The following is a 15,677-nucleotide window of genomic DNA, read 5'->3' as shown; positions in this document are numbered from 1 at the left end:
TACACGTTACACTTGTACATTCATCTTTCTCTTCCTAACAAAGTAATTCTCAAATCCTATTTGAAATCTTATATTCTTCACCATTTTTAATTTTGCTTTCCTCTTTCACTCTCAGGTATGGACCACTTTTCCAAAATGACTTTATAGACATGTTATAATTAATTAACGAAGGAGTTAATCGTGCAAAATATTAGCAAACAATGTCTAATGATTAACCTAATTTGCTAAAAGACTCCCCTGAAACTTCATAGTGATAGAAATTTATCTATGTCTAGCTATCAATATCTATCATTGATACAAACTACAAAAATTTTAGTTCATTTTAGTCCGTTTAAATAGAAACGATAAAAAAATATAAAATATAAATGGAAGGATGCTATTATTGAAGATTAATTTGTTTGGGTAGTGAGAAAATGATTAGGTATATATCCAACATATACTACCACCTAACCTAATCAATAACTTGGTGTTTAGATATTATTATTGTTAAGAAAAGATGATTACGGAACACTTAAATATTAATTAATTAATCAAAACTCATACATTATTTTTAATTAATATTATGGAATTCATTAAATCCATTTTTTAAAAGAAAAAATAATAAAAAATATAAAAATATTATAATTAGACTTTTCGTTTAGTTCTGTTGATGTAATAGAAATTCAATCTACGACTACTCACGTGCATGATGTCCCATGCACCCTTCTCTCCAACCACACACGTGTCCACTTGGGACGCGATTCTCCACAACGCCACGACCCCAGCGTGGTGTCGCCATGGCAGCTGCCCATTGGTCCGTCACGCAAAGACCCGATCAAGACAAGAGATTTGGAGGTGACGCTGACAGGCACATGAGAAGGCCACGTGGTCGGAGATCCCCGTCCTTCTCTTGCCACGTTGTACCCGAATCTAATGGTTGAGAGACTCCACGTGGCAGATTCAATCAAGTACTCTCCTCCTCCTCCTCCTCCTCCTCTTCCAGTATATATAGACATCATACAACCAAAGAGGAACATTTCATTCTCTTTCTCTTTCAAAAGTGAAAACAGTTGGAAGCCATTTTCGATCATATAATCCTTCGTTTCTCTTTCTAGAGCTGTGTGTTTGGGACGACTTGCTGTCGTTAAAGAAGATTGAAGAAAAGCTAAGAAGGAATTGTAGTAGTAATAATAACAATAATGGGAAGTATTGATAGAAAATCGTCCATTGAAAATGAGCCAAGAACTCTCAAAATGCATCAAATCCAATTTGCAAGAGTAAGTCTCTCTCTCTCTCTCTCTCTTTTTCAAAATTATTTTCACTATTTTATATTTTTTTGCTTTATTTTTTAGATTGGGTGATTGAATTTGGTGTTATATATATAGCTCATCATTTATTTTTTCTTAATTATGACCAATTTGGATTGATATATATTTCAGGAAGCAGCACTTTATGTAATGAACACAGCAACAATAGAAGAAGCGATGAAGATTTTCACAGAGGTAATTATTATTAATTAGATACAAATATATATACAAATTCTTTTTGGTATTACCCAATATATATAATTGAGGTGTGAATAAATTGGGTGGAAAATAATGGGTGCAGGGATTACAACCAGTGGAATGTAAAGCAATTATGGAAGATAAAGATTCAATAGTGAAAAATTGGTACCATGATGAAGAGATTGATGAGTCGTTACAACCTTTTTATCAACTTAGAGACATTGTCTCTGCCCCTTTTTAATTTTTCTTTTTCTTTTGATGAAAATACACACACATGTAAAGGTTTCTGTCTTCATTCTTTTAGTTGAAAGGAGCAAGTCTTAATTTCCATCCATTCATCCTTTTTTAAAAAAAAAAGAAAGAAAGAACAATGGTTCAACTTTTTGTAATGTTTTAATAGTAATGTAAATAATTAAGGAGCTTTCAATTGTTGTTATTGGTGGAAATTTTAAATTAATAAATAGTTTACACAATTTGAATATGGTAAAACGTTTATCATTTATTTTTATGGTTTTTTTTTTCTTTCATGTTTTATGAATAAAAATATCAATTTTTATGAGAATATTGGAAGATGGATAGAAATTTATTACCTTATTCTAATTTTTTCATTTGGACTTTTTGATACCAAGGTTAAGTTATGGAAATATTTGTTTTAAGTTTTCGGATGACTGTTAGCTTTACATGGTATGAATTTTACTTTTTCATGTAACTTGAAAGGTTGATGTTGAGAATTGTAGTTTTTTGTTATTTCTTTCTTTTGTAATTATATTCTTGGTTTTTGGTTGTTGAATCATCAAATATAAATGAAAAGTTCTCATTCAAATGACCTAAAATTAATAAATGGGCTAAAGCCCAAAATAAAAAATTAATAAATGGGCTAAAGCCCAAAATAAAAGATCTAGCAAATATAGAAAATAGGGGCCTAGGCCCAAAAGAAAATATTACCCTAAACGAATTATATAGGAAAATTGCAATTCAAATTGATGACCATATTTTAATAAGGAAGGATATAACAATATTTTATAACAAAAATAGTTCTATTATTCTATTTGTTACGGATAGTTCTATTATTCTATTGTTAATAGACCATCTCTATTATTCTATTGTTCTATTATTTTATTATTGATAGGATTTTTTCATTCTATTGTTGATAGACTACCTACTCTGTGTCTGTTATTTTATTATTGATAGACTTTGTGTAGTTTTTACTTTGTGTCTATTATTTTATTATTGATAGACTTTGTGTAGTTTTTTCTCGTTGATAGACTACGTAGAGTTTTACTTCGTGTGGTCTTTTGTTAAGACTTATATCATAAATTTTGTTATATTTGTAAATTTTTTATATAAATTTTGTTATATTTGTAAATTTTTTAAAATTTTAGTTACGTACTCGATTACTTTGGATCTAATAAATCTAATATTTGAATTTAGGATTAATAAATATTAGAAAAGAGAATTTATTTGAATTTAGGATTAATAAATATTAAAAAAAGAAGACTATAAAAAGAAAAAAAAAGACTATTTAGTACAAAAATGAGATTTCAAAGAAAAAATACTATTTAATCTGATATTTGAATTTACGACTAATAAATATTAGAAAAAGAAGATTATAAAAAGAAAAAAAAAACTATGTAGTAGACTAATAAATATTAAAAAAAAAAGATCATAAGAAGAAAAAAGACTATTTAGTACGGAATTGAGATTTCAATATTTTGATTTTGAGTAGTATTTCAAACCTCAATTAGTCTATACATAAATCTTTCACGGTAAGTTTATAACATAATTTACCATCTTAGCAAACTTCGAGATTCTACCCTCACTTTTAACCTTTTTGTCACTTGTTTAGACTTCATAATTCACGTTTGAATAGTTATAAACTTTTCCTTTATTTTTAACTTAAAAAATTTTAGGTTAGTGTTGTTGATAGTTATAAACTTTTCCTTTATTTTTAACTTCAAAAAGTTTAGGTTATCGTTCTTGACTCCACTATGTACCTCTATGCTAACAAGAACTTTGTTAAATTAACATCTATACGTGCTCAACAACACATTCTTTGTTATAGGTGCTCAAACGTATTCTCTTAAATATGTATAGTTGAAAGGAGGAGACGATCTAAAATATTTGCGTAATCCAAAATGTGTAAATCATATAGGACTTAGAATTCTGATCCAATAACGAGACTTTAAAATTTCTTTCTATCTCCTACGACTTCACCTGCGTCATTTTTGTTTGTCTTGAAGGTTTATAAGTGTGAAAGTTGTTTTCATAAACCAATACACAAATTTTTTAAGCATGCTTTGTTTTCACTCACATGTTTTTTTAAAAATTTTTTAGAAAGTTATCCAATATAGGAATATAGGATTGTTCCAAGCTAAACACGTTTTAACTTTGAAGCTTTTAGTTTGAGTCATTGGACATGAATGTGTACATTATTGATATAAGCAGTGACTTTAATTTCAATTCTTATAAGCTTTTCTTTAACCTTACTTTAATGTCATCAAGAGTTGTTTCATTGAACAGTGATATTTCAGTTCATTCATATCTCCTTCTTAAAATTCGAAATGTACACACGTATCAATAGTTTATCAACGTTAGGTAACATGATAAATTTAACCATCATAAATGGATGATAATGTACTTATAAGACATACTAATAAACGTAAATGATTAAAGATTCAAACTAAGTCTACGCATAGTAGCAACGACATGAACTTGTGTGTTTAACTAATAAATTTGGCTACCTTACCAAATATAAAATAAGTGTGTCTTAATTATTCATTTGCGACGAAGAGTATGTCCTAATTCATTTAATGGTTATACATAAACTTGATGTTTTTGTTCATACATATATATATGAGTTATTCTCAAGTATAATAAAATGAACCAAACTAATTATAAAATATAACAAAATTTCAGATTCTATCAATGATGTACACTGATAAACAAGTCTATCAGTGACAATCAAATAAAAGTCATTTATCAGTGTTGACAGGTAACATTGGTAGAAGCTTACCAGTATCTATCATTGATACATTATGAAACTTTACTATATCTATAAATATTTTCAAGATTTTAGTCGATTGACTCCTTAAACCGTACTATGAAAACAAGAGCGTATCACCGCATGGTTCTAATATAAATAAGTATATAATTTAAACACTTAAAGTGTAAAAAAAAAAGACATTTTCTTATTAAATTGTTTTGTGGAATATATTCTTCATAGCCATACCAAATATGGAAGCTGTATGAAAGTGATTTCAAAATTTGAAAAGAGTACAAAACTCTCCAACTATGCAAATTCAAATTTTCTCCTTTTGGTATAGTTTTAATGATAGATACCACCAAAATATTAAACCATCTTACCAAAACAAAAAGAGTAAAAGTTAGCTTTCACATGACTTTGAGAAAATCCAGTGCATGATTTTTGGATTATTATTATTATTATTTGTGAACACAACTAAGCAAATGTCAATTTATGAATTGGGAATTACAATATGGAATGGTAAGCAAATGCCAATTTATGAATTGGGAATTACAATATGGAATGGTCAGTTACGTTACATTTTGTTAGTGAAAAAAGTCATATGAAAGTTATTCAACAAGTTTCATAATTCACACCTTCTAAGGGTCTGCCTGTCAAAAAAATACAATTGTTATAATTATCTTTGGTTTTTCCTCTTTTTACTTTTTTCCATAATATTCATCTATATCTTCATACCCACAGACTTTAAAAGTCTGTATTGCTCAAAACCCTTAAAACCTAACCACCATTTTTGTATCCAATTATAAACTCAAACTATGTATTAATCAATGTTTGAACCGTTGATAAAATTACGAGTAATTTTGAATGGATATCAAATGAAATTTCAAGTAAAACTAGTGACTTGTTATTAGTTTAAAGTTTAGAACGAAACAACGTATCGATTGAGTTATATGATATTTACTCCTTAGTAGTTTAGATGAGGATGAAACTTGCCTGAAATGACACATGTTTAATCTTTCAATATATATTTTTGAATTATTTATATTTATTATGTCATATTATAGTTGATATTTATGTGCAACATGAACACAATATTAAATTTTTATCAATTTGTTTTCACATTTTCATAGATTCCATATGATCAACATGACGAGTGAATAAATTAATGAATGAGTGAAGGGAGGCAGATACCTCCCCATCATGATGTTATACATTTGTATATACCTAACCCATGCCTCCATTAGATCAAAACTTGGCACTTTGCTACATTGGTTAAGTAGTGACATATTAACTAATTTTCGTTGCTTTATTTATATACATACGTACATGTACGTGTGTATATGCATATGTACAATAGATACATTTGTAATGGGTTAAAAACTTAATTTAATTTTTACATCTAGATCCAAGCGGTTTATATATACAAATATTTTTTAAACTGGTTTTTAGTTTTTGAAAATTAAAAAGTATAAAAGGTGAATTTTTTTGTTCGTAGTTTAAAATTACATTCATTTTAGTACAAGTTTAATCGTCCCTAGTTTTAAAATTATAACTAATATGTATCTAAAGTTTCAATTTTGACTCTAATAAGTCTCTTATCTGCGTATAACTATCTAATAGATTTAGGGTTTAGATATCTAAACTTTTAATTTAAAATTTAAAATTATAAATAATGTTTATAAATTACTGGTAAAGGCAAAATAAATAAATAAATAAATAAATATATATATATATATATATATATATATATATATATATATATATATATATATATATATATATATATTTCTAATTAAATCTTAAAATTTCAAATAATTTGTAACTAATCATTTCACTTTTATAATAAAAAAGACGTATTACATACAAAAAAAAAAATCAAGATGTTATTGATCTACTATATCACTATACAAATTTAAAATCTAATGAACTCAACTTTTAAATTTATATAAATTAAAGTTACGTCCCTAACATAAAATTATAGGTCTCGGCCACTATTCGTATGTCAACTAATTATTCTCACTTATACCATTGAACTAGTTAGGTTCACTCTAGCATATACTATATGATTTTAAAATTTCATACGAATGCATTTAAAATTAGATGAATTAGAAATTGTGTTCTCTACCTAAAAAATTAGATGAATTAGAAATTGTGTTCTCTACCTAAAATCCATAATAACTTGAAAAGAGGTAAGATATTGTGCATTAAATTAGATAGTAAATAGAGTTGAATCCACATGGCATAATATTTTGCCACATGTAACAAAATTAAGTTTCACTTTAATAAATGGTAAAAATCTAGTAAGTTTTGACTTGTATTCTCTTTAGTTATTAGTTCAACATAGCATGTGAAATATAATTATTGAAGATCATATACGTGTTTATTTATATCATTAATTCAAATTATATATTCACATTGACACTTTTGACTTGTCACACTCACAAATTTTATGATTCAATTATATGTGAAGAGCAATCCTATATAAACCCTAATTTTATAGAAGAGTTTTCACACTATATGATCCATATTTATTTTTGGTACAATAATATATTATTCCCATTTAATTGGTATTTATCCATTTTCTAATTTGAAAATATTTATAGTTGGAAATTTTTCTTTAATGGGTGGGAATGTTTCTTTGTTTAATTAGTTTTTTTCTTCCATTAAGTACTTTTACTTTGTGTATAGCTTCTTTAAGAAATACATTTTATTTTAAGCATTTTTAATATAAAAAGAAAAAGAGATTGGAATTTAACACTCATATGTGTTTGATTACAATTTTATTAGAAAAGAGGAAAAATTATGCACAAATTTATTTTGTAACTTACTCTACAATTCAATTATCAGTTGACGCATAACTGGGTGACAATTAGTGGTAAATAGTAATTGTGACTAGTGTTACTTGCAAAGGGACCTTTCGTGATAGTCGTCGTTGGCAAACCCCGACGAACAAAGTTGGTTGTGTTCAACTGGTACAATCACTAGTAGATAAGTGGTGACAATTGTTGATATGGTTTTTATGTAATAATTGAAGTTGATGTGTGATCGATGGTAGTTGTCGATGATAACAACTAAGAGAAGTGAAGTAGTTTGAGAATATTTTTGTCATTTTCATATATCATGAAAATTTGGAAGGGATTCTTTGAAGAAAAAGGACACTTTGGATCGATAGCATCTAGACATTTTCATTAGGTGAATACCTCTTTAACACTTTTATCATTCTCGCTTCATTAATGATCAAACAAAACAATATAGAAAGACATTTCGAATTAAATAGGAAAAGAAAGTTAGAGTTTGGATTCAATTTTTCCCTCCAACTACTATATTTTCCAAATTCATTTCTCAAAAATATTTTGAGTAATGGCCCGATATTGCAAATTTAATAAAAATGACATTTTCCCAAAATTCTCAATACTTATTTACTCTCGATTTCTACAATGGTCTCCTCATCTTTTTTTTAGTAAAAGAGTTGAATTCGCAGCTAAATTTTAAAAACAAAATAAATTTTTTACAAATTGCTCTTTTTCCAACCATCATAGTTTGACCTAGTGGTAAAATGAGAGACAATCTTACTAACTATGAATTTCCAGTAAGTATTACTTTTTATAACATAAGAAAAAATATTTGTATAGTTCATAATTACGAAAAAAAAACTTATTTGCAATGTTCATATCTTTACGGACAATACAACGACACACAAAACAAAGTATCACAAATGTTAATTATGACACTTTCTAAATGTCATCAAAAGCCTATTTATGTAGCAATGAAGCCAACTCTCATTTATTTTTCTTCTCTTCCTCTCACTCTTAATATATTTGGAAAAAAGTTAAACCAATGGTCTTAATCATATCCTAATTTCTCAAAATAGATTTTCAATAATGGAATGGAAACATTTGTAATTGATCGACAATAATTAAATACTCATCAACTATATTTATCATGACAAATATTATATCGACATAACGAAATAACGTCAATAATAACATATTATATCGACGTAAACGTTTTTTATAAGTATAGTCCAATATGTACCTTTTGCGATTTCGTCCTTTACAAGTAACCAATTACGTTAAATCTCGATTCATACTTATATCAAGTGTAGATGACATCTTTTTAAAATACTTCAAACCTATCATCATTTACATTGTTTAATTAGTATAAAAATGGCTATAAGTGACATTAATCATAAACATATTAATTGTGTTCCAATAATATAATAATAATTAGTACAATGTAGAAAAATTAAAGAGGTAATAGTTGTTTTTAAATATAAAAAAACGAACTAAAACATTTTATAAATACACACGCAACTCTATCTATATATATCATTTGTGTGTTAGCAAAATATATTTAATTTAGAATTTAGATTAGGGTGGGCTATTTTACTTTGGAAAGAGAGAGTTTATAATTCCTATAATTATAGACATCAATGTGGCATCATGGGACTTTGATACTTGTAAATTTTGTGGTAAATTCATTTATGCATGTAACTCTCTTACACTTTTAAAATATGTGAGTAAGTGAGAAAGTAACAATTGCTAAAAAAAAAAAAAAATCATTTTGATTTATGAAAATAATATTAAGCATTTTGAGACGAATAGTGATAACATTTGACAAGTTGCAAGATCAATATTAGAGCTACCGGGTGTCAAATTCAGATTTAGCTTAATCCCTACGTGGATCTTAATCCAGGCTAGGACATTGTATAAACATTTGAATCTTCACTCAAGATTTGAAAACAAAAACAAGTTTTGAATTTTTTTTGTTGCATTAAGCCAAGTTTCACAATTTGGTTTAGTTTTAAAAAATAACGGCGGTATGTAGAAAAATTTAGGGTTAGGAAGTGTTCATAACTTAATTCGTTTGGAAGTGTTGTGTAGAACGGATTCTATACTCATATTGGATAATTAGATAATTGAATGTTGACTAGGATTTTAATCAATTGAGTTATGCATAGACAAGAAGCTAAAATATCATACCCGATAATTCAATGATCAAAATTTCATTGGTCAATTCGCTATTCCTCCAATGACTGTTGTAGAACGTTGGTCGCATTTCTATTCTTTACCTTCCTTAGCTTGCACTTTATTTTTCATGCATATTCAAATCTTGAACACTCATTTCTCGTGTTGATCATTGTAACTGGAAAATGGACTTCGAGGAACTAATCTTTGCACCTTCCTATAATTAATTCAACTTGGTCTTGCTACTGATTCCTATTTGTTAGTTGAAGTTTTGGATCGTGAATATATATTTGATTTGATTAAAAAGACTCGACACTCTCACTAATTCTACCTATACTTCTTTTATTTTTACCATATTTTTAAAAACCAAACCGAACTTTCCTTTCATTTTAAATTTTTTTCTTTGAATCAAAATATTTTTGTTCAAACAAGGTGATCATGTCGATCATATTTTCTAAAGTCATAAAAATAGTTATCAAACAAGACTTTAGTAACGTTAATTGCATCATGCATATACCTTTAACTGGTTAAGACATTTGTCATCAACTAAAAGAAAGTATGGATTAATCTCTATCCCAATATGTCATTGAACCCTTAGAAGAAGGGATAAAAAGTGGTACTGCTTTTGCAATTTTCAAATAAAATGGTGATACCAAACCTAAACGCGATATATTCATGGGGAAAAAGTGCTTTTTGCTGGAAACAAACACCAAGAAATAATGAAACCGTCGTTACAAAGATAATTATATTAACCTCACAACTTTGGCAGCTACCTTCTCCCTCTCACTATAAAAGCAAAATGAATCTTCAAAGACAAATCACACAGTAAACAATTAAAGAAAAAACTACTAAAGAGCTGTTCATATTATAGTAAAAATGGAAGAAGTGAGAGTCTTGATAGTTGGTGCTGGTCCTTCTGGCTTGGCTACCTCAGCTTACCTAAATCACCTCTCAATTCCAAACATTGTTTTAGAGAAAGAAGACTGTTATGCTTCTCTTTGGAAGAAAAGAGCTTATGATCGTTTATGCCTTCACTTAGCCAAAGAGTTTTGCTCTCTTCCCTTGATGCCCCACTCCTCCTCCACCCCAACGTTCATGTCCCGAGCTACATTTCTCAAGTACCTCGATGAGTACGTTTCCAAGTTCAACATCAAGCCTCGATATAGCAGGTAATATATATGATGTTTATATTATAAATGTTATGGTCTCATTGTTTCACAAATACATCACTAAAATAAGAAATCGTACTCAACCATTAAAATAATTTTTTTGAAATAAACTCTTGAATTGTTTTTACACTCAGATATTTAGCTTTAATCATATTGGTTGATCTTTTTGATTTAAGTTCATGTAATAGAGTATAAAACTTCTGTAAATATTAGAAAACATACGTTAACGGACTTAGGGGGTTAAGGTTTTTTTCTTATTGTTAATGAAATATTCACAAAGAATAGCGTTTTGATTAACCTTTAATATCGTCCATATTAAACGAAAATATCAACTCGTAGACAGAAGTTCAACAGAGTTGTTGTTGATACGCAGGAACGTGGAGAGGGCATGGTTGGAGGATGAAGAAGACGGGGAGATGAAGAAGTGGAGGGTGGAGGCGAGGCACATTGAGACGGGGGAGATGGAGGCTTACAAAGCAGAGTTCCTGGTGGTTGCAAGCGGAGAGAACAGCGTAGGGCACGTGCCGGAGGTGACGGGGTTGGACACGTTCGAGGGAGAGATTGTTCATTCCAGTAAGTATAAGAGTGGAAAAGCATTTGAAGGGAAAGATGTATTGGTGGTTGGATGTGGGAATTCCGGCATGGAAATTGCTCTTGACCTCTCTAATTATGGAGCTCATCCTTCAATTATTATTAGAAACCCTGTAAGTACTTATTTCTATATTTAAGTTCAATAAATATTAGATTTTCAAACTATAGTTTAATTAACATTCATTCATAATAGGAAAGTAATAAAGTTGAAACTGTTTGTATGTACATGCAACAATATTTCAAATTCCCATAAAATTTGAAGCAACTTCATTTCTTCCATATCCATATATAAAATTTGATACTCTTTCTTTCTAAGTACATGTTTATAGCCAACTAAGCTATATGTATATATAATCTACGTTGCAAAATTTTAAAATTTCATATAAAGTTAAAAGATTCAATGACAGATTTTTTTTTTTAAATCGTATTATTTTTCTACTATCTAAAAGGATGCATGAAATTAGGTGTAATAATAATCTTGCCCATATCCTAACATTATCCTTTCTTCCTTAAAGACTTGTAAGTTAAAATGGTATGTTGTCTAAGGTTATATTGATCTTAGAGTTGACTCATCCATCACCATGCAATGGATGACATAATTCACTTTTTTAATATTATCCATTATTACTCCTCTAAATCATGACTTAACAACACGTATTGAACTAACAATTAAATGGATATATATATATATATGTTTATGTTTACCGAAGGATTTAGTATATTTATAGACCGTTTAAGTGAAACTTTAGCTACTCAATACAATTTTTCTATTCGGTTATTTTCTTTAACAATAATTTAGATTTTATTTTAGTTCTTATAGATGGGAATGGAATTTTTTATGAATTTGCATCCATCCATCCATCTAAATGCACCTTTTTTTTTAAAAAAAATCTCATTTGATGGAAGTTTGTATTGTGATCTGATTTTTTATTATAAGAATTTATATGGTGGATAAAATCTAAGGGTTGGAAATGAAAATGGTATTTTGAAGTTGCACGTGCTGAAGAGGGAAGTGGTGTGCGTGGGAATGGTATTGATGAAGTATTTGCCAGTTAGTGTTGTGGATGGAATTCTTGTAGGCCTCTCTAAGCTCAAATTTGGCGACATGTCGGCTTATGGGATATGTCGTCCCAAGTTGGGTCCTATGCAGCTCAAATACGCTACCGGCAAGACCCCCGTCATTGACGTCGGAACCATTTCCAAGATCCAGGATGGTCAAATTAAGGTTTTTTTTCTTTTTTTCTTTTTAAAATTAATTATTGTTTTAAAAGATTGCAATTTACTAGTTACTAAAATTAATTGTAATTAGTGAATCATTTTTAATTGGCCAAGAATATATGTGTTTGGTGTTCTAATTTCCAAAATATAGTATACCATTCTTGGGTTGTGATGAATAATATAGGTTGTTCCACAAATATCCAACATTGATGGAGAAACCATTGAGTTTGAAAATGGAGTGAGGAAGAAGTTTGATGCCATTGTCTTTGCCACTGGCTACAGAAGCTCTGCTAACAACTGGCTGCAGGTATTACTTTGGTAAATTTGCTAATTTTACTTCTTACAAACCGAGAATACAAATTGAGTATTTGACAAAAATGTTAATGATGTGAATAATTGTAGGATTATGAATTGGTGCTAAATGAAAAGGGAATGCCAAAAAGTGGGATTCCAAATCATTGGAAGGGAAAGAAGAATGTGTATTGTGTTGGACTGTCAAGGCAAGGGCTGGCTGGAGTTTCTTTTGATGCAAAGGCTGTGGCTCAAGACATTAGCAACAATATCTCTAACAAGTTTACATAATATAATTATTACCCATATGATCTTAGTTATCACTAGCTACCCCTCTCTCCCTAAATTAAATTACCCTACCCTACTTCCATTTGTAAACCTAAATCCTTTCATTTGGGTCTCTGCAAACTGGTTTTATATATTTTACTTTTAATATTATTCTTAATTTTATATAATCTTTTTCTCTCTCTTTTTATTAGATTATATGATGATGCTTTGATTATACTTATGTTGCTTGAAATCATAACGTCACATACTCACAAGGTCGTCCATTATGACTATTGAATTGAATAGGTTTTTGGTTGGATCTAATTAGGTCATGATATAGTCCAAGATAGTTACTTCTTTTGACCCAAATAATTACCACCCTAAAAATAATCCACTTGATTGAGACCGAGGGTCGTCGTTGTCTAAGTTGAAGTCCATTCCCACCTTGCCATATGGAAGTTCATAAATAAGAGTAGCTATTCTTCCTTTTAGGAGATGTACAGAAAGATCGCATCTTATTGCTCATTTCAAGTTTTTGGCTATGATGCTAGTTATATTGTTATTCGTACGACTAATACAAAACGTTACAATCCGTGATCTTTCTTGAAGTATGAGGAGCAAGCCAATTTGGAGCAAAATATCCCAACTCAAACATCGATTTCCAAAAGGTTACAACCTAATGTTCGGGTTAAAATTAAATATATAAATGAAAAAACTATACCTTAATATATGAAAAAGTATTTTATAATACCAATTAATCTCATCAATTATATCCTCTTTTCACGAACATTAACATTATGAGGGTTGCAAGGCCTAATTAGTAAAAATAAAAAAGTCTTCGAGTACTCCTCAACGCTCTCATATATATAGATTATGAATTACACAAATAGTTTTATTCACATTTAAATATATAATTCGAATAACATATAATTGAATAGATAAGACATCTCATCGTTTTTAAGTTTGAATTTGTCGAATTTATGCGGTATTAAGTAAAAATTGTTGAGATTTAGTCTCAAAAAGGAAATCATTGGACAAGGAAGCATCTGCAGAGAAGATCATGACTCCATTAATATCAAATCCATTTTCATCCAACAAACTCAAAGCTTCAAAAAAAGCATCCCCTTGAATCCCTCTTCCATTCACCTCATAGCTGGGTAACAACTTTGCACTTCCAAACTCCTTAGCTCGAGTCTTAAATCTCTTCAAATATGCCTCCGCAGTTGTCACCTTATCAGTATAAAATTGGTAGTTCACAAAATCAATCACCTTCCCATAGCCATGGAAGAGCTCCAAGTACGGCAAAACTGTTGAGTAATATGGTGCAATTGTGGCTACTGAGATCACGCTTTGGTTCTTCAATAGGGTTATGAGCTCGCCAATGCAAAAAGCAAAGTTGGAGCCATGTCTCGGGAAGTTCTCGTAGTCCACGTCGATGCCATCCAGGTGGTATTCGTTGACAAGGTCTTGGAGAGTGGAGAAGGCATTGGAGATCCAAAGGTTAGGGTCTGGAGGGTTGCGCCACCGGAGGACGATGTTGTCAAGGCTCCAACCAGAGAGGCTGGCTAGGGCTTTGACGTTGGGGTGTTGGGCTTTAATGGCTGCAACTGATTCTGGGGTAAGGGAGGGCTGCCAATATGGAGAGAATTTCCCATTTTGAGGATTGGCAGAGGGATCTGCATCAATGGCGAAGCTGAGGATGAAATGGAAGTCGATATCATCAAAGATTGGGACATTGTCGAAGGTGATCGGAATGCCGGTCGCTCCGATGTACTCCATCATCACTTTTTTTGCATCTGTATTTAAGATAGAACATGTTGGATTAACTTTCTTCATACGTTGAAAAGTTTTTTTCTTTGTTTGAATTTTTGAACCAAATTAAAGTCACACTCTTGGAATAGATAATCAAATTAGTCAAAAATATTTTGTGGAAAAACCATTTTAATTAAAGTTGATTCTTCAAAATGTGATTGCAAAATGATTCTATGAATTACCTTTTTTAGTAAAAAAATAATTTTGCATTCGTAGAATCACAGCCCAAACTAAATTTTCACTAAAATATAATTAAAATCAAACTTATAAATAGAACATGTAATAAGGTAATTATAACTTATAGGAATTTTACGAATAATACTAAAGTATAAGAAACATTTTAAAAAATTTGCAAAAAGTAAAGCATCTAAATTGAAAACTACTTTTCATGCATTAAGAATAACATCCATCTATCTTTTTACAATCCAACTATTAAATAAACTACAAAAAGATGGGGGTGTCGATCGTTGCAGGTCGATTAGATGTACACAAATATTGATAAAAATTAAGCCTCTACTACTTACAGCAGAAATTATTGAAGCAAAGAAGGGAAGTTGCAAAGATGAAGAGGAGAAATTGAGGCAGCTGATTTGGTGATCTGATCATTTTCATAAGTATGTACGATGAGTTATTTAGTTTAATATATATATTATATGTTTATGATGAAGAAGATGATGAATGATGAAGTTATTGAGGGAGGATTTAATAGCATCATGATTTTCTTGAACTTGCCGGCCAAACCCTAATTTTGATCAAAGCCGGCGTCAAATAATACAAAAAAAAGATAACCCCTCTTTCAACAATGATTTTTTCTTGACTCTTTCTACTTACAAAATTGTGCGTGTATATATAGATATATAGTTTGGTGTTATTCTCTTTTTTAACTAGTTTCCAA

The 15,677-nt window shown here is 29.6% G+C and overlaps 3 protein-coding genes across 3 annotated transcripts; 2 read left to right on the top strand and 1 right to left on the bottom strand.

The window, feature by feature from the left end:
- Positions 1-1,030: 1,030 nt before the first annotated feature.
- LOC105434623 lies at positions 1,031-1,965 on the top strand. Its single transcript, XM_011651099.2, has 3 exons — positions 1,031-1,256; positions 1,419-1,481; positions 1,588-1,965. The coding sequence occupies exons 1-3, from the start codon at positions 1,179-1,181 to the stop codon at positions 1,723-1,725; spliced, it is 279 nt and encodes a 92-aa protein (XP_011649401.1). The 5' UTR covers positions 1,031-1,178; the 3' UTR covers positions 1,726-1,965.
- Positions 1,966-10,310: 8,345 nt separating this feature from the next.
- Positions 10,311-12,994, top strand: LOC101219985 (probable indole-3-pyruvate monooxygenase YUCCA10). The gene is made up of 5 exons (XM_004147322.1): positions 10,311-10,603; positions 10,977-11,307; positions 12,186-12,419; positions 12,597-12,719; positions 12,815-12,994. The coding sequence occupies exons 1-5, from the start codon at positions 10,311-10,313 to the stop codon at positions 12,992-12,994; spliced, it is 1,161 nt and encodes a 386-aa protein (XP_004147370.1).
- A 954-nt stretch (positions 12,995-13,948) lies between these two features.
- Positions 13,949-14,752, bottom strand: LOC101220224 (chitinase 1). The gene has a single exon (XM_004147323.1). It carries the CDS (start codon positions 14,750-14,752, stop codon positions 13,949-13,951), a length of 804 nt encoding a protein of 267 aa, XP_004147371.1.
- Between the last annotated feature and the right edge of the window lie 925 nt (positions 14,753-15,677).

This window comes from Cucumis sativus, chromosome 2, assembly GCF_000004075.3.
Source record: "Cucumis sativus cultivar 9930 chromosome 2, Cucumber_9930_V3, whole genome shotgun sequence".
Lineage (NCBI taxonomy): Eukaryota > Viridiplantae > Streptophyta > Magnoliopsida > Cucurbitales > Cucurbitaceae > Cucumis > Cucumis sativus.
The sequence above is the reverse complement of the archived record's forward strand: the minus strand, read 5'-3'. Positions and strand labels throughout refer to the sequence as shown.